General features: G+C 42.8%; 1 protein-coding gene across 1 annotated transcript in view; it reads left to right on the top strand.

Moving 5' to 3' along the window:
- LOC127006635 (toll-like receptor Tollo) overlaps window positions 1–15,380 on the top strand; it is a 15,655-nt gene extending 275 nt beyond the window's left edge. The window contains exon 1 of the mRNA XM_050876769.1: window positions 1–15,380. This exon is cut by the window's left edge and continues 275 nt beyond it. Within this exon, the coding sequence (XP_050732726.1) occupies window positions 508–4,101 (3,594 nt within the window). The 5' untranslated portion in view covers window positions 1–507 and the 3' untranslated portion in view covers window positions 4,102–15,380.
- The last annotated feature ends 5,709 nt before the right edge of the window (window positions 15,381–21,089 follow it).

Raw genomic sequence — 21,089 nt, 5'->3', positions numbered from 1 at the left:
TCCGCCTCACGCTGCTTTCCTCTATGGATTTCATCTTGAAAATTCGGCATAGTTGCCTTAGTTGAGTGATCTGGAGCAATATCAGAGGAGCGAGCGGGCGAGGCAGTTGTGGTTGAGTGCTGGGCGGCGCTCTGGCGGGGAGCGGTGGAGTTACTGGTCGGCCATGTTGGTAGCCTAAGGCGACCAGTGATGAATGCGTGGGGCCAGTGGACCTGCCTCTATACACAGCACACCGACGCACTCCCGCTCGCTCCCGCATTTTCGCTTGATTGCAGCTGTTAATTGAGTATTTATGGATAAATTTGTGTGTGGTAGGATGTGGTGGAGGGGAAGAGTGGAATACCGCCCAGTGTGGAAGTGAAACGAAGTGATGGGACCAGTCAACCTCACATGTTTTTTACCAAGGAGTAATGAGGACTCTGCATCGCGCATCCTAAGATGGCGAGACCGGTCGGCCCCGGACTAGCCAGGATAATGGCGCTGTGGTGAAGCAGGCCGAGCCGCAAGATGCGAGAACTGTGGGGCTGGAGCCTGGCGGCGCTGCTGTGGGTGGTGGCGGCCAGCGTGGGGCCAGACTACCACAGCCACCACGACGACTGCCAGGCCACCTCGCTGCCGGGCACCGACCTGGCCGCCCTGCTGTGTCGTCTGCGGACCATCAACAGTGAACTGGACGCCACCAACTTCACTGTCATCCCGCGCCGGAACACCGCCAAGCTCAGGATCGAGTGTAGTGACGTGCTCTTCTTCCAAAGCTCGCTGCAGAACAAGAGCTTCGTCCGCCTGCGGGAGCTGCAGGAGCTCGACATCGAATACTGTAAAATCGGCGAAGTGCCGCGGGAGGCGTTTCTTGGCCTGACCAACCTGAGAAACCTAACGCTGCGCACCTACAACACTGACTGGTCTGCCATGTCCCTCAAGATCGCCAGCGACGCCTTCCGCGAGCAGAGGAACCTGGAGCGACTGGACCTCGGCGACAACAACATCTGGACGCTGCCGCCGCGGTTGCTGTGCCACCTGGGGAACCTCAAGCTGCTGAACCTGTCCAAGAACAAGCTGCAGGATGTGACTGTGCTCAGCTTCAGCCAAGCAGAGCATATATGTGCCCCGGGTCTTCGCTACCTCGACCTCTCCTACAACCACCTGGTGAGCGTCCCGGCCTTTGCTTTTGCGGCGCTCAAAAACCTCCAGTCGCTCAACGTGAGCCTGAACGGCATCAGCAAGTTGGAGGACAAGGCACTATTTGGCATGTACTCGCTCGAGGTGCTCGATCTGTCGGGGAACCTGCTGACGGCGCTGCCGCCCGAGCTCTTCCAGGAGAACAAGCGACTCACGAAGCTGTACATCAGAAACAACTCGGTGAGCGTTCTCGCGCCGGGGCTCTTCACGGGCCTCAGCCTCTTGCTGGAGCTGGAGCTGACCGACAATCAGCTCACCAACACCTGGGTCAACTCGGAGACCTTCACGGACCTACTGAGGCTAGCCAGCCTCGACCTGTCAAACAACAAAATCACCAGACTCGACCCCTCCACCTTCCGCGACCTAACCAACCTGCAGGTGCTGAGGCTGCAGCAGAACATGATCGAAACGGTGTCGGACAACACGTTCAGTGGACTGTTTCGGCTGCACACGTTGGTGCTGTCCGAGAACAGGATAAAAGAACTGAGCGACAAGACGCTGGCGGGGCTGCGTGGGCTGCAGGTGCTCAAGCTGGACCACAACGAAGTGTTTAGCGTTGACAGCCTGGCGCTCACGAACTCGACTGAGCTGCAGGAGCTGCAGCTCAGCAACAATTACCTGCAGGACGTGCCCAAGCTAGTGCAGAGCCTCACCTCCCTCAGGACGCTCGACCTCAGCGGCAACCATGTAAGTGTTCTCACTAACAGTTCCTTCACTGACCTCAGTAACCTGAGCGCCCTCAGGCTGGCGGCCAACGTGGTGGAGGTGGTGGGCAAGACGGTGTTCCGTGCCCTGCCCGCCCTGCAGGTGCTCGACCTCTCCACCAACAAGATCAAAACCATCGAAAACGGCGCCTTCGACAACAACAAACACCTGGAGGCCGTGAGCCTCGACAACAACGTGCTCACCAGCGTGCAGGGCCTCTTCTCCGAGCTGCCCAAACTCGAGTGGCTCAACCTCTCCAAGAACCACCTCGAGATGTTCGACTACGCCTTCATCCCGCGCGGCCTCATGTACCTCGACCTTCGCTCAAACTTTATCAACGAACTCGGGAACTACTTCGAGATCGAGAGTCAGCTGAGCCTCAAGATTATCGACGCGAGCTTCAACAAGCTGTCTGACATTAGTGCCAGCTCGGTGCCGGACAGCGTCGAGATTCTCTTCCTCAATAACAACCTCATCTCGCGAGTGCAGCCTTATGCCTTCTTCAAGAAGAAAAATCTCACCCGCGTCGATCTCTTCGCCAACAAGATCCAAAACATCGACCAGAACGCCCTCAGGCTCTCCCTCATGAACCCGACGCGCGACCCGCCCGAGTTTTACCTGGGCGGAAACCCCTTCGAGTGTGACTGCACCATGGAGTGGTTGCAGGCCATCAACAGCCTCGAGGAGACACGTCAGCATCCCGCCGTGGTGGACCTTGACACCATCAACTGCAGCCTCATGAACAACAAGGGCGTCATCCCGCTGCTCGAAGCAAAGAAGCTCCAGTTCTTATGTGAGTACGAGTCGCATTGCTTCGCACTCTGCCACTGCTGCGACTTCGACGCCTGCGACTGCGAGATGACCTGCCCCTCCAACTGCACCTGCTTCCATGACGAGTCTTGGGCCGCCAATATCGTGGATTGTTCCCGCGCCGGATACGACGCCGTGCCTGACAGGATCCCGATGGACTCATCTGAAGTGTACCTGGACGGCAACGAGCTCTCGTCGCTCTCCAGCCACACCTTCATCGGCAGGAAGAACCTGAAGGTGTTGTACCTGAACAGCAGCAAGGTGGAGCTCATTCATAACAGAACTTTCAACGGCCTGCGGCTGCTGGAGGTGCTGTACCTGCAGAATAACTTCATCAAGGACCTCAAGGGCTATGAGTTCGAGCACCTGACGCTGCTGCGGGAGCTGCACCTCAACAACAACGAGCTGTCCTTCGTGCAAAACGCCACCTTCCTCAGCCTCGTCTCGCTCAGAGTCCTGCGCCTCGACGTCAACCACCTCAAGACTCTGCCCGTCACCTACTTCCACAGGAACCACAACCTCCACTCCCTCTACCTGGGCGGCAACCCGTGGCGCTGCGAGTGCGGCAATGCCGCGGAGGTGCAGGCGTGGCTGGAGGGCGCCGCCGTGGTGCTGCGGGACAAGGAGCAGGTGCAGTGTACCCTCAACAAGACGGTGGAGGTGACGATGCAACTCACGTCTTTCAACGTCTCTGTGTGCTCCAATGAGACCGAGACCACCACCACCATCCGCCACGAGGCCTACCTGGACTACGTGTTCCTGCCCACCGTCACCCTCGGCGCCTTCGCCGTGCTGGTCACCCTCACTCTCATCATCTTCTGCAACAGGAATCGCATGCGGGTGTGGGTGTACGCCAAGTACGGCGTGCGGCTCTTCTACCGCAGCGAGTACGAGGGCGACACGGACAAAGCCTTCGATGCCTTCGTCAGCTACAGCTCCAAGGATGAGGTGTTCGTCACGCAGATCCTGGCGCCGGAGCTGGAGCGCGGCAGCCCCGCCTATAAGCTGTGTCTCCACTACCGAGACTTCCCCGTCGGTGCCTACGTCACCGATACCATCCTCAGCGCCGTGGAAACAAGCAAGCGCACGATACTCATCCTCTCCGAAAACTTCATCAAGTCGGAGTGGCGGCGCTTCGAGTTCCGCTCAGCCCACCACGAGGTGCTGAAGGACCGGCGGCGGCGGCTCATCGTCATCCTGCTGGGGGAGGTGCCGCGGCGGGACCTCGACCCCGACATCCGCCTCTACCTGAAGACTAACACGTATCTCAAGTGGGGCGACAACCACTTCTGGGAGAAGTTGAAATTCGCCATGCCCGACGCCCGCCGCCCGACCCGCAGCCACCAGCTCCATACCCTCGCCGCCCAGCCGCCGCCCGGCCCCCGCCCCGTGCCCCTTCACATGTAGCCCAACACGCCCTCGCCCGCCACGACGCCCGCGACCCCCTCCTCCATCTCGACGCCCATCCAGAAAACCCCAGTGTCCTGACCTCCACCTCCACCCCGCACCCCCGCCGCCACCCCCTCACCCCATGGCTCCTCCACCAGTCCGAGATAAGAGGAAACCCCAGCAGGTGGCGAGGAGGATGGAGGGAGGTGGAGTGTGGTGGAGAGGTGGAGGCAGCGGCGGCGAGGTCGTGGGGATAAGATCGGTCACAGCCGCCACCACCACCACCACCACCACGACAAGAATTTTCAATGTTCCTTGCGTTGTCAGTGTGCTGCAGTGGGTGTTGCTGCTGCGGCAAGGAGAGACAACAATACTGCCATAAAGTGTTGCCAAAAATACCTTCTTTATCTCCCTTTCAAGTAAAAGAAAAAATAGTTTGTTCTGTCTCGAAAAGAAAATGTGAATAGTGGGCGACTTGAGGCTTCGCTGCTAACCATGAATATAGTGTTAAAAAATATATATGTTGACGAAAAAAGTGCAAAATTTAATACAAGGAAAAATATAATATACGAATAACTGTCACTGGTGATTTGTAAGAAAAATATAAAAGCCTGCAAATAAATATAAAGTATATCTGGATATTCAGGTGATAATTGGAAAAAGCTGTCACTCATGAAAAACGCAACACATAAATTGTTTAGATTTTTCCCGTGATGAAAAAAAAAATTATACCCAACACATGAAAATACAAGGCAATAAAGCGAATGCAAAGTGTGGAAAAAAATGTGATTGCTGTTGCATTAAAATATTTCGGCGACCAAGAAAGTGAAAAAAAATCATTGGGTACTAAAAATAAATCAACACCAATACCCAGAAAAAATATTAGTATGAAAGAAAGACAGAACAACACATATCAAAGGAGAGAAAAAAGTGACAACACCGAAACCACGAAACCGAAAACGTGAAGAAAAGAAAAAAAAAATAACTCGAAGTGGCGACCGTCGTCCAACTCCGTCACCACGACACGATAAGGCCAGTGAGCAGCAAGCGAGGTAATGGTGGAGGGGGAAAGGTGATGATTATGATGATGGTGACGGTGGTGATGAGGAGAGGAGGAGGAGGAGGAGGGGCAGCTGGCGGCGGTGATGGTGGTTCTGGCAACAGTGGCGAGGGTAAGCAGAGGAAGAGTTCACCCCAGCCAGCCAGCCAGCCAGCCAGCCTCATGTCCTGCCCCGCCCCGCCAGCCCTCAGCCACCTCATGAGGATAACTTTAGTGGCATTATTGTGAGTGACTGTGAGTGGGGGGAACTGACCTTGGGCTGCGCGGGTGTACGGTGGCCATGAGAGACTGGGTGTGCATGTGACGGGCGAGATGCGTGCACACAGACAGACACAGACAGACAGGTGCACGCCTCGAGACAGGTGCACAGACAGTCTTCCCTTTCCGTCTGTAGATATGACAGAAAATAAGTGAGGGGATTTTTTTTTTACATTTATTTCTGAGCATTTGTAAATTATTGCGAGACATTTTTTTTTACTTTTCTCGGATTGTTTGTTGTGTAAATATCTTTCTAAAACGAGCCTATACATTTTTTTTTTACTTCCCACTCTTAGGACCCGAACGTACGAAGAGATCCATAATTACTGCCTTGGTTTGTTGAGCTTCTTAAGATTCTTGTTGCCCGTGTTATAGCTTCGTCTAGTCAACTGAGATGTTATATAATTATCATTACTATTATTCTCATTATTATTATTATTATTATTATTATTATTATTATTATTATTATTATTATTATTATTATTATTATTATTATTATCATTATTATTATCATTATTACTATCATAACTATAAACTGAAGCGGTATGTGATAACTGAAGCATGTTAAGTTTGATGCCAAATTTTACTTGTGATAAGAACGAAATAAAAAAAACAACAACAGCAAGAAACCGTCCAGTGATAACATGATCCCATTCCTTTATATAGCGTTTTCAATGCCTTGGCCACCTAAAGTATAACGTCCAACCCTAGAGAAAAACAAAGCAAAACACAGCGAAACTAAATGAAACACCCCGGGCGCCTCCCCCGAGCGTGGCGCGGGGGGGCGCTCACAATAGCCGGAGTTATCGGTCAGAGTCCAGCCCGAGACGCACAACACGAATCTGTGATGAGTGAATGTCGATCTATTTATAAAGCGTGGATGTGTGGGCGTGAGGACGGAGCCGGAGCGCGGGAGCCGGAGCGCGAGGGGCGAAGGAAAGGAAAACTAACGTAAAGAGAAATGGGGCAAAATAAGATAGAAGTAATGCAGGAATACAAAAGGAAAAATAAAAGGAGAGGAGAAACACGAATAAGAATATAAAAAAGTCGGTGCGTGAGGGGCGAAGAAAAGTAAAAACAATATAAATGGGGCATTGTTAAGTAGAGGTGCAAGGATACGAAAAGGAATAAAAAAAAAAGAGAGGAGAAATGCGAATAAAGCAAAATAATATAGAATCGTGAGTGGCAGGGACAAAGAAAAGTAAAAACAGCGTAAAGTAATATAAATGGGGGACAGTTAAGTAGAGGTGCTAGGATACGAAAACGAATAATAAAAAGGAGAGGAGAAACACAAATAAGAATAGAAAAAAAAGCTTGAGGGACAGGGGCGAAGAGAGCAAAGATAACGTAAAGTAACATAAATGGGAGACAGTTAAGTAGAAGTATACGAGGATACAAAAGGAATAATAAAAAGGAGAGGAGAAACACAAATAAGAATAGAAAAAAAGCGTGAGGGGCAGGGGCGAAGAGAAGTAAAGAAAATGTAAAGAGAAATGGGACAAAACAGGGTACAGGTGCAATGAAGCATAAACAGAAAAAGAAAAGAACGGGGTATAGAGGCAAGGGGACGAGACGTACGTGAAGAAATAAAAAAAGAGAGGAAGAGGAAACACGAATAAAGTAAAATCGTGAGAGGCAGAGGCGAAGATAGGTCAAAATAATGAAATATAGATGTGGACGGTTAAGTAGAGGAGCAAGAATACGAAAAAGAACAATAGAAGTAGAGGAGAAACACGAATAACAATAGAAAAAAAGTGAGGGGCAGGGGCGAAGAGAAATAAATAGAATGTAAAGTAAATAAAAATGGGGCGGAGTAAGGTAGAGGTGCAATGACAAAAAACAAAGAAAAACTGTGGAATGCGAGTACAAAAAATCATAAAACAAAGACGGAACGTAACATGTGAAGTGAAAGAGCCAGTAAATGAGAGCAATATAATAAAAAAAATATATATATAGCAGAATAAATATATGTCAGTGAGCAAATACTTAAATGAATAAATATTTACGTTAACAAAACAAAGATGCAAACACACACACACACACACACACACACACACACACACACACACACACACACACACACACACACACACACACACACACACACACACACACACACACACACGAAAGCATTTAAAAAAGTAAAGTAATTATCTGAAATAAATAAACAAACAGACTTTTAAGAGATTAAAAAATTATCCACCTGTAAAGAGTACACAAACTAGCGGTCAAAATAAAGGCAAGGGTAAAAATCAAATGAACGTCAGTCTTTAAAAATATTAGTCATTCAAAACCCATAAAAAAATATATAATGATGCTGATGATGATGATGACTGTACCCGACACACCTGTACCCGACACACCTGTACCCGACACACCTGTACCCGACACACCTGTACCCGACACACCTGTACGCGACACACCTGTACCCGACACACCTGTACCCGACACACCTGTACGCGACACACCTGTACCCGACACACCTGTACGCGACACACCTGTACCCGACACACCTTTCAACACCAGGTAAACGAGCAGCAGGTGTCAAGGAAATCAATGAAAAAAATAACGCCTTAATATACTAATAATGATAAGTGTTAATCCCGTAAAAATGAAAGAAAAGAATTATGATGATTATATACGACACCCCATAAGAAATAAAAGTGATCAGAACTCTCACAAATAATAATAAAAAATCAGAATAAGGATGAAAAGGAAGAAAATAATAAAAAATAAAATAATAATAATTCACATTCCGTATAAGAAAGACACGATGATGGTGAGGATGACGATACGAGTCGACACACACACACACACACACACACACACACACACACACACACACACACACACACACACACACACACACACACACACACACACACACTACTTCATAAAAAAATAATTAACCCCAAATAAATGATCCGCGAAAAAAAAAAAAAAAACAGCGAACGGGAGCCTTACAAACGTTCATAAATCAAGCCTGTTAATGATGACGATTGTGGCAGACACGCCTCTTAACAAACGATACACCGAGATAAATTAGCAGAGAACGCCGGAAAATGCTAAACCCTCGCCGGCCCGGGACAGCAAGCGGCAGGTGAAGGTGTAATTGAAGCAAAACACGGCCAGGTGGAATAAATTACCCACCCTCCGCTGCACACCTAGAATTCGTGGATGCGGTAAAATATGAACAAGTTAATCCGCCGCGTGATGTTAAATGCATTCCTTGAACACCCCAATCCCTGAGCCATGGCGCCGGTCCGTCCGGGTAACAATGCCAAGGAGGGATTGATTTCGCCTTCTTGGGATAATAAACACATTCGAGATCAACATAAATACACCCGGCGACATTACTTCAATTAAGTTATATAATGACAAGAGTGGATGGATCAATTTAGGCTTCCTTGGGTAATATACACATTCACAACTAAAATAAATATCAGCAACGACATTACTGAAATATATATATATATATATATATATATATATATATATATATATATATATATATATATATATATATATATATATATATATATATATATATATATATATATATAATGACCACAATAAATGAATTAATTTTCATCTTCTCTTGATAATTAACGCATTCACAACTAACATTAATATACGCAGCGACAGTACTTCAATTAATAGATATAATGACAACAGTTGAAGTATAATTTATCAGTCTAAAGGCCAAATATTCATACACTAAGAGTATGCTCATAATTAAATAATGGATAACAGAGAGACACAATTATACACATTACTTCAATTTATAGATACAATGACAACAGTGGGGCCATAATTTATCCGTCTCTGGGCTAAACATTCACACACTACCTAACAATCTCCTCGTAATTAACTAAAGGAAAACACGCCCATAAATAACGCAACGATAGAACGTCAATTCAATTACAACAAATTACATGACAACAAGAGAAACATAATTTATCTGTGTAAGGGCTAAATATTCGTACACTGACTAAGAGTATGCTCATAATTATATAATGGATAACAGACACAATTATACACATCACTTCATTTAACAGATATAATGACAGCAGTGGACCCATGATCCCTCCGTCTCTGGGCTAAACATTCACACACTTATATAAATCCCGTCAGTGTGATTAGCCGCTCTACCATTCACACACTGCCTATAATCTGCTCATAGTGAAGTAATGGCGCCCGTCCGTAACTCATCACAGCACCACAGGACACATAATTCCCACACGAGCCACACATAAATACACCCGTGATGATTTACAGTGTTTGCACAGGACTAAAACACAAGCTCAAGCAGAATTTAAGGCGACATAAACGCCAATAACGAGGTCGAGAGCAGCAAAAAAGAATCGTGTTTATCGTTTAATGCGAGCAAGGTGTTAATACGGAGAAAAAAAAGAATATATAAATTGATTCGGTGGAGCGTCGACTCGTATTAAGTCTGAGTGATAAGGTGCAAATTAATGATTTAATTAGATTCTTTTAATAATCTACTTAATGGTCCTTGAAAAAATCTCGCTAAGTACAAATAATGAATTTCGTTTTGTTTTTTTAATTGAAGCACTTTGGAGAAATTACTGCATCATCTTCTCAAGCATAAAATGACCAAAGGAATTATTTTTATTGGTTCAGGCAAGTTACTACTGCAAATTATTATGTGAATTATTACCATTATTCTTATGATTATTCTGTGTCGTCATAATTACAAACATCATCATCATTATCATTACTATATTATTAAAGCTCCTACACGTCTTGCCTCATTTGAATAATTACGCTTTTTTTACTTTTCTTTCTTTTTAATCGCAAGGAAAAGAAGCCGAAAAGATTAATGAAAGAGACGGTATAGAGAACACACACACACACACACACACACACACACACACACACACACACACACACACACAGTAACATAAAAACAAGAATCCCCGTTATCTTGCTAATGACATCGTTGAGGTGATGACGCTTGCCTGGGAATGCGAGAAAAAGAGCGAAAGAGAGAGAGAGAGAGAGAGACGACCTGATGGACCCGCTCACACCAACAGCTCGTCCTCGTCAACCTATCAGTGGCGTGTTTCTCTTATTGAAGGGTTTGTCTCGCTCCTGTGCCATCTCATTTATCTTTTTCTTTTCTTTTTACTTTTTTTCTCTTTTGCCTTCTTTATTTTGTTTTTGCTTATTCCTTTTCTTTTTTTCGTTCTTCATTCTTCACCTTCTTTGTCTTGCTTTTTCAATATTTTCCTTTTCTATTTTCCTTTTTTTTTCTCTTGACTTCTTTCTTTGTTTTCGCCTACTCCTTTTTTTTAAGTTCTTCATTCTTTACCTTCTTTGTCTTGCTTTTTCAATATTTTCCTTTTTTATCTTAATTGAGTGATTTGTCTTGCGTCTGTGGCATCTTCATTTTTTTTCTTCTTTTTTCCTTTCTTTCCTTCTTCTCTTCTTCATTCTTTGTGTCTTCGCTTCTATTTTCCTTTATTTTCGGTCTTCTTCATTCTTTGCCTTCCTTCTTTCTTTCGTTCATTCTGTGTCTTTGTTTAGGTGACTATGTACTTCACTGATCTTTTTCTATCCATTTTTTCTCTTCTATGTTTTTTTTTGTCTCTGTTTCTTTTTCCCTTCTTATTTATTTTTCTCTTTATTTAATGGTTTGTCTCACTCTTGCGGCATCTTCGTTTATCATTTTTTCCTTTTTTTTCTCTTTCTTATTCATTATTTCTTTGTTTTTTTCTTTTATCTTCATCTTTCTTCGTTTATCTTTTTTTCTTTTTTCCTTTCTTTCCTTTTTTTCACTTTTTTTTGCTTCCTTTTTCCTCTCTTAATTGTCCTTTTTTTCCTTTAATGAATGGCTTGTCTCGTCTTTGTGGCATCTCCATTTAGCTTATTTCCCTTCCTTCTTTCCTTCTTCCTCCTCATTCTTTAGTCTTTGTTTCTTTTTTCCTTCTTTCGTTCTTTATTATTTTCCTCTTTACTTTTGTGGCCCGTTCATTATTTTCTTCCCTTCATGTTTTTTCCTCTTTTTCTTTTTCTCTGTCTTTACTTTTCTGGACACTTTTTTATTATTATTTCTGTTCTTTCGTTTTCTTCATTATTTGTGTCTTTGCTGTCGTCGCTACCTCACTAATCTTTCTTCTCTAATCTTTTCTCCTTCCTTTCTTCTTTTTTCCTTCTTCACTCTATGCTTCACTTCATTCATCTTTTTCCTTTCGTTCGTTTTTTCTTAGTTAATTATTTCTGTGTCACTGTCCACTACACACACCTTTTATTTTTCTCTCGTTTCCTTTCTTTCTTAAGTTTGCTTTTTTTCATTCTTTGTCTCGGATAATGATTTTTCTCTGTCCATTACGTTAATTACCTCCTTCTCCTCTTCCTTTTGATCTTTCTCCTCTTCCTCCTTTATTCCGATTTGTTTATTTGATTTGATTTGATTAACGCACTTATTTCCCTCATTTAGCCACACTTATCTCATTTCTTCTTCTTCTTCTTCTTCTTCTTCTTCTTCTTAGTCTTATTCTTATTCTTATTCTCATTATTATTGAAAGTATCATCACCATTGCCATTACTACTTCTACTATGGCTGCTACATATCGTTTTTACCTCCAGTACTATTCCGTGTCCACCGTACCTACCTTACCCCCCCCCCCCTCTCCCGAAAACCACCTACTCCACCCCCCCTGTCCTCTGCCCCGCCCCGCCCCGCCCCGCCCCGCTTCACCTCTCCCCGCCCCGCCCCAAAATAAGGTTGAGTTTCGTATCCCAGGCGACGGGCGTATCGGCTTTATCCGCATCCGGCTCCGTATACGAATAGTTAGACATATTTCTCCCCTCTGTATGCATTTACAACACCAGTCCGTCCGTCCGAAGAGCGAGCGAGAGAGAGAGAGAGAGAGAGAGAGAGAGAGAGAGAGAGAGAGAGAGAGAGAGAGAGAGAGAGAGAGAGAGAGAGAACTGGGGAAGAAAGCAAGGAAACTTAACGAAAGAGAGGGAAAGAGAAAAGAGAGAAAGATAAAGAGAGAGAGAGAGCTTTCGAATAGGCCTACACTTTTTTTTAATGCTGTTACTGTCTTTACATTGTTATAAGAGAAATACTCGACAGCCCTGCCATTACTCTATGTTATAAATATATATCCACATTATATATACATTCATACATACATACACACATACATATAAACCCATACATAACACATTCATATATACATACAAGACACTCATATTGCATTCATTCACATATATACATACATACACAAACACATACATACATACATACACACATACATACATACATACATACATACACACATACATACATACATACATACATACATACATACATAAGGCATTCATAAATACGTACATGCGATAATAGTTGTATAGTTTGCAAGTGATGATGTTGTTGTTGTTGTTGTCGAACGTCTGTCTGTAAGAATCGGTGTTTATATTCTCGTGTATGTATGTATGTTTGTTTGTTTGTAGGAGTGTTTGTTCTCTTGTGCAATAAGGATCAATGTGCAGAGTGTAAGGTAAAGGGAATCGCCTCTCTGAGTTCCGCTATAGCACTGTCCTCCCTCAATCATTTATTTTTTACTTATTTTTTTTATGTTTGTGTCTTCAGTGTGTCCATTTTTTTTTATATATATATCAGCTACCAACATTGTATCTCTTTATTATTATCATTATTGTTAATTTTATTATTATTCATCTTATTACGTTCATCTGAATATTTGAAGTACATTTTTTTGGTGATTCGATTCAAATGCCATGTCTTTCAAAGTATCTTCGTCTACTCAACGCCGTCCAGTGTAAGTCTTTAACACTACCTATTGATATTCTATTCATTATTGTTTCTGATTATTCTGTCCATGGATTCAGTACACCTAATTTGACCATGTTCGTGCACTCTGTACATCTTATTTGACCTTGTTTTTGCAATATTTACACAAGATTTGATTCTGTTTATGAATTACACTCATGTGATGTAATTGATCATGCATTCCATACTCCTAATTAGATTCTGTTCATGTGCTCCATCCATCTGATTTGATTCCGTTCATGTACTCTTTATACTAATTTTACATTCTCTTTATGCCTTCAGTACACTTGATTCGTCCATACTGATTGACTTTCTACACTTGATTCGTCCATACTGATTGACTTTCTACACTTGATTCGTCCATACTGATTGACTTTCTACACTTGCTTTGATTCCATTTATACATTCTACATATATGTGAAAATCATTCGTGTTTAAGCATTCTGTAAACCTGATATGATTTCCTTTAAATATTTTCAAACTCTGGATAACTACTCCTGTTCACCTAACTTCCCTTGACTCACCTCTGCTATTCCTTTTGTGTGTGTTTGCGTGGGTGTATGATTCTGCTTTTTATTATTATTTATTCATCTCAAGGTTTCTTTTTGCTTTCGTTTGTAATGGTGCATATCTTTGTCAAGCCGTGCAATGTGTCAACTTTCCTGCCAAAAAAAGTAAGATCTGCCAACTCTACCCGTGGCTCATAGTGGATGCCAGACCTGTGGAAAACCTGATGAACGTCGATGTGTGTGTGTGTACAGGCTGTGAAAAATTACTCGGCGCCCTTACAGCACGATATATTAAGTTACTAGAAACGAGAAATTGTGAATAGATGTAACTGGGGCAGATTTCCACCTCCTGAACCCTAACACGATATAATGTCCCACACACTTTTTTTTTTGCCTTTGATCTCCCTCCTTTCACAAAAAAAAAAGGACGAGAAGTTCTGAATAAACATAACGGCGAAGGATCGAGAATATCCAGCTCTCGAAGTGCTTGAGAAATTCATCTGTTTAAGAGAGCAAATCTTCGGACTGGTCTTGTGTTGCATTTTGTGGGAATATATTTTAAAATCAACTGCATCGACTTTTTTTAACGGCTGAAGAAAAAAGTATAAACACACGAAGTACCCAAGTAGTCTATGGGAATTAGAACAAGGGATGCCGAATAGTTTTTTGTGGCCTGTTTTACGTCCTCGACAAAACTTGAATATTGTGTTTTTTGTTTCATTATAATATTCTTGTTTTCCTTCGCCTTCTTTTACGATGAACGAAGACAGTTTTGTCATTCAGTTCCACCTTATTGTTTTTTTTCTATTTTTATTGGTATTATAATAATGTTTGTTTATGTAATCATTTTGTAACTTTTTATTATTATTTTGAGGATTATTTTGTCTTTTCTGTTCGATATTTTGACATTTCTTATACTTTCTTATACGATACTGTAAGAAGAAATAAACACCCATTTTTGTACCGCCCAAAAGTTGTTGTGTTAAGGTGTGTCTTGACTCTGAGCTGGCAACACTGTGAGCCGCGGAGGGGAGGATGCCAGACATGTGATAATTGTCGTCTGCCGCGATTCCTGTAGCTTCCCTGCATGCCGAGACAGTCCACTCATGTTAACTCGGTGGATAAAACCTTCCCCTTCCTTCCCTACCAAAGAATTAAGTGCATTTACCATACATGTGATTGTAATTATGTATACCAGGAGGAGGAGGAGGAGGAGGAGGAGGAGAAGGAGGAGGGATGGAGGAGGAAGTAGACGATAAAAAAGGATAATGAAAAAGAATTAAAACAGTCAAAATGTAAATTAATGATGCAAGAAAAAGAGAAAAAAAGGAAGAAAAGACAGAAGGAAAGAAGGAGGGAGGGAGGGAAGAAGTGAAGGAAGGAAGGAAGGAGAGGAGGAGGGAGGAAGAGGAGAGTGAGTTTTATCCAGAGTTAATATGAGCAGACTATAAAATGAGTATGCAAATATTATCATGTGTGTGTGAAAGTATGTGTGTGTGTGTGTGTGTGTGTGTGTGTGTGTGTGTGTGTGTCGCCAAGGATAACATGATGTATTTATTTTTCATTGCCCATAACTTAGTTCGGAGTGTATGAATGACTTTTTTTTACACAAGCCATTTTCTAAACTAATAAATTGTTAACTAAGGGATTTTGTTTTACTTATTACCTGTATTAGTTACCTCTATCAGTTTATCTACCTATCTATCTATCTATCTAACTATCTATCTATCATTTGTTTTCTCAGCCTTTCTAATTTGACAAAGAGGAGCAATGAACAGAAATATTAATTGTTGCCTAAGGGATTTTGTTTCACTAATTACATGTTTCAGTTGTCTCTTATCTATTTATCTACCTTTCTATCTAACTATCTATCCATCATTTGTTTTGTCAGCCTTTCTAATTTGACAAAGAGAAACAATGAACAGAAATATTAATCGTTGCCTAAGGGATTTTGTTTCACTAATTACATGTTTCAGTCGTCTATTATCTATTTATCTACCTTTCTATCTAACTATCTATCTATCCTTCTATCGTTTTGCCAGCCTTCCTAATTTGACAAAGAGAAACACTGACCATAAGTATAAATTCTTAACTAAGGGATCTTGTTTTACTTATTACATGTGTAAGTTATTTCAGTGTTTTAACTTACCCAACTATCTATCATTTGTTTTTACCGGGCTTCCTTATATGACAAAGAGAAACACTGACCATAAGTATAAATTCTTAACTAAGGGATTTTGTTTGACTCATTACATGTTTAAGTTATTTCAGTGTTTTAACTTACCCAACTATCTATCTTACTATTTATCTATCATTTGTTTTTACCGGGCTTCCTAATATGACAAAGAGAAACACTGACCATAAGTATAAATTCTTAACTAAGGGATCTTGTTTGACTCATTACATGTTTAAGTTATTTCAGTGTTTTAACTTACCCAACTATCTATCTTACTATTTATCTATCATTTGTTTTTACCGGGCTTCCTAATATGACAAAGAGGAACAATGAACAGAGGTCTCCATGTACTTACTGAAGACATCAACGCCACAAAAAAAGCCAAATGAGGTTCTAATGCCTGTCACTAGAGGATCAACTGAGCTTCTGAATGTGTAAATAGCGTCGGTAAATTAATCAGGCGAGAATATAAAAACTTAAAGATGCATACCTTGCCGGAGAGTCAAATCAGCTTCTTAAATGCAGATAAAGAGGTCAAGAAGGTAGGTAATCAAGGGAGTATCGGAGCGTATATCCTTGGAATCATACGAGGTTTTACACGCTAAGGTAAAAAAAGGATAAAAACTCAGTCAAATGAGAGTCTAAGGCAAATAAGCTCCTTAGCGTAGATGTAGGCAAAGAGGTTAATCAAGCGAGCATCGGAACGCCTATCCCTGTAGTCACACGAGGATCTATACGCAAGGATACAAAAGGTGCATAAAAACCCAAGCAGATCGGTCAAATGAGAGTCTAAGGCAAATAAGCTCCTTAACGTAGATGTAGAGGCAAAGAGGTTAATCAAGCGAGCATCGGAACGCCTATCCCTGTAGTCACACGAGGATCTAAACGCTAGGATACAAAAGGTGCATAAAAACCCAAGCAGATCGGTCAAATGAGAGTCTGAGGTACACGGACTAATGAGTAGCAGGAACCATCGTAGCAAAAGAATGATCAAATGAGCATCTCACCAAATGGGCTTAACAGCACTGTATCAGAAAAGAGCTTAAGGCAGTATCCCTGTCCAAGAATAAGCTTAAAGGCGGCCGGCGCTTCCCCAGCCAAAGTGAAGCTTGCAAACGTCTCCCAAGTCAAACGAGAGTCTAAAACGTGTTCCCAGTCAGACGAGCGCCCAAACTGGTATCTCACTCACATACAGATCAAAACACACACACACACACACACACACACACACACACACACACACACACACACACACACACACACACACACACACACACACACACACACACACACACACACACACACACACACACACACACACACACACACACACACACACACACACACACACACACACACACGTAAACACACACACACACACACACACACACACACACACACACACACACACACACACACACACACACACACACACACACACACACACACACACACACACACACACACACACACACACACACACACACACACACACACACACACACACACACACACACACACACACACACACACACACACACACACACACACACACACACACACACACACACACACACACACACACACACACACACACACACACACACACACACACACACACACACACACACACACACACACACACACACACACACACACACACACACACACACACACGTAAACACACACACACACACACACACACACACACACACACACACACACACACACACACACACACACGTAAACACACACACACACACACACACACACACACACACACACACACACACACACACACACACACACACACACGCACACGTAAACACAGCAATTATCATCATCAACAGCAGTAGTCCAAAGGCATGCAAATCGCCCATTAACAACAATGCTAAAAATGTAATAATTGATGATCCAAACTAACCGGCACACACACACACACACACACACACACACACACACACACACACACACACACACACAAGAGTTCCTGGTAATACTTAACTGGTAATCACAAAAACAAAGAGAAATACTACTGGAGAATTTAAGACGGAAAGGAAGAAACATATAAACTTGGAAGATCAGGCAGCAAAAGGTCTAATGGCTTATAACAAGGCTGCCTGCTTTGGTGAGTGTCTGTTTGTGAGGCATTTCAGAACAAGCTAAAGCACTTTCTGGAGGAGGAGGAGGAGGAGGAGGAGGAGCAGGAAACACTAAGAAGGAAGGAAGATAACGAAAAGAAGCAACACAAAGACGATAAAATATGAAATAAAGAAATACAAAAAAAACAATTGAACGAGAGAGAGAGAGAGAGAGAGAGAGAGAGAGAGAGAGAGAGAGAGAGAGAGAGAGTTTAAATAGTTATAAATGGAATGATTTTTAATAGTTGATGTTATCTAAGTAAGGCGAGGCCCTCCTGTTCTTGTCTACTGACCTGGAGGAGGAGGAGGAGGATGAAGAGGAGGACGAGGAGGAGGAGGAGGAAGAGGAGGAGGAGGATGTGATGACAGGATAGTAGCCACCACAGTGAAGGGAGGAGACAAGAAGAAAGAAGACAAGATGATAATAGTGAAGTCAGGCGAGGCATAGAGGAGGAGGAGGAGGAGGAGGAGGACTAAGAGTGACGAAGATATTAAAATAAACACGAACACCATAAATTAAGGGAACAAAAACAAGCCAAACACACAAAAAGAGATGATTGAGAAAGGAAATCGTGGAGTGACGGAGCAAACGAAGAGGAGAAAAAGAAAACAAACCAACAAACACAACAAAAAACACAACACAGAGGCGAAAGCAGAGAAGTAAATAAATCACCAAACACATAAGAGACACAAAAAGAGATGATTGAGAAAGGAAATCGTGGAGTGACGGAACAAACAAAGACGAGAAAAAAGAAAAACGAGCAAACACAACAAAAAAACAACAACAACACAGAGGCGAAGGCAGAGAAGTAAATAAATCACCAAACACATAAAACACATAAAAAGAGATGAGTGAGAAAGGAAATCGTGGAGTGACGGAACAAACGAAGAAGAGAAAAAGAAAACAAACGAACAAACACAACAAAAAAAACAGCAACAACACAGAGGCGAAGGCAGAGAAGTAAATAAATCACCAACACACAAACACACAAACAATTAAACAAACAAACAACGCAAACACGACATTAAGAGACAGACAGAGAAATCAATCAATCCCCAACAAACACACAAACAATTAAACAGCTAAAAAAAAAAAAGAAAGAAAAGAAATGAAGACAGAAGTTAATTTAATGCCAGTCAACACACACACACACACACACACACACACACACACACACACACACACACACACACACACACACACACACACACACACACACACACACACACAAATAAACAATAAAATGGAGAAAATAAAACAGAGACGAAGACAGCACCAAATTAATCACCAACAAACGAACAAACAAACAATTAAACAGACAAACACAGCGGAAACAACAAGACACAAACAGGAAAATGAGTAAATATATCGCCAACAAACACACACACAAACACAATTAAACAAACATAATAAAATAACCATAAAAAAACATGACAGACGAATAGAGAAATGCACACACACACACACACACACACACACACACACACACACACACACACACAAAACCCGCGAGCAAGCGTTCTGCAACCCCAACACGCGAGAAGAACAAGATTAAAGCAAATGAAGCGAACAAAATTGAGAATACAAAAAAAAAAAGAGAGAGAGAGAGAGAGAGAGAGAGAGAGAGAGAGAGAGAGAGAGAGAGAGAGAGAGAGAGAGAGAGAGAGAGAGAGAGAGAGAGAGAGACTGAACAGAGACAATGATCGAACAAGTGAAGTGAAGAAACTGAAGACAGACAGACAAGCACACACACACACACACACACACACACACACACACACACACACACACACATTCCTCTCCTCCCACCTACACAATCTCTCTCTCTCTCTCTCTCCAAACACAACTTAATTCAAAGCAATAAAAACACAAATTTGCTATGTGTGTGTGTGTGTGTGTGTGTGACCGCTTGGGAGGGTGCGAAGGGATTGGAACTGTAAGTGAAAAAGTTGGAGGAGGAGGAGGAGGAGGAGGAGTAGGAGGAGGAGGAGGAGGAGGAGGAGGAGGAGGAGGAGAAAGAAGAGGAGGAGGAAGAAGTAGGAGTGTGGTATACGTGAGAGAGAGGGAGAGAGAAAAAAAAAACCGAAGGCAGAAAAACAAAGAAAGAAAGCAGAATAAGAAGTTGAGGGAGAAGACAGAGAAGAAGAAACAAAAGAAGGCGAGAGGAAGGGAAGAAAACATGAGACAGAAAAGAATAAGGGAATAAATAAAGGAAAGGAAGAAAATAGAGAAAATGAAGAGGAAAAGTTAAGGGAGGAAGGGAGAGCAGAAGGAAAGAAGATAAGGGAGAGAAGATAAAGAAAGAAAAAAAGAAAAACGGAAAGAAGGGAAGGTAAAAGAAAGGGAGGAACGAAAAAGTAAAGAAGGGAGGGTAAGATAGTGATGGAAATGGAAAATGGGGAAAAAGGAATAGAAGGAGAAGAATAGGAATGAAATCAAGAAAAGGTAAAGGGAAGGAAGAAAAGGAAAGGAGGGAATGGAAAGGGAGGAGAGGAAAAGGTAAGGAAGGCTGGGTAGGTCAGGAGTGATGGAAAGGGAGAATGAAAAAGAAGAAAGGGAGAGGAATAGGAATGAGGTAAAGAAGAGAGGGTAAAGGGAGGAAAAGGAGGAATGTTGGGGGGTAAAGGAGAAGGAGGAAAAGAAAAGAAAATGAGAGATAGGTAGGCATTGATGAAGGAGGGAAGAGTAAGGCAGTAATGGAAAATGAAAATGAAAGAGAAGAAAGAGAGAGGAATAGGAATGAGATAAAGGAGAGAGGGCAAATGGAAGGAAAGAAGAAAAGAAGAAAAGGAGGAAAAGGAGGAAAAGAAGGAAGAAGGAGGAAAAGAAAAGGACCTAACCTAACCTAACCTAAGGGAGGGAAGGGTGAGGCAATGATGGAAAGGGAGAGATAGTAAAGAAAGATAAAAAGGAGAGGAGGAAGGAAGGAACGGATAAGGAAAGGCGGGACGGGTAGGTCAGGGAGGGACGGTGCCGATGGAAAGGGAGGAAGGGAAAGGGAGATGCAGAGGAAGGGACAAAATTCCTGAAGGGTAT

Source organism: Eriocheir sinensis, chromosome 33 (assembly GCF_024679095.1).
Source record: "Eriocheir sinensis breed Jianghai 21 chromosome 33, ASM2467909v1, whole genome shotgun sequence".
Classification (NCBI taxonomy): Eukaryota; Metazoa; Arthropoda; class Malacostraca; order Decapoda; family Varunidae; genus Eriocheir; species Eriocheir sinensis.
The sequence above is the reverse complement of the archived record's forward strand: the minus strand, read 5'-3'. Positions and strand labels throughout refer to the sequence as shown.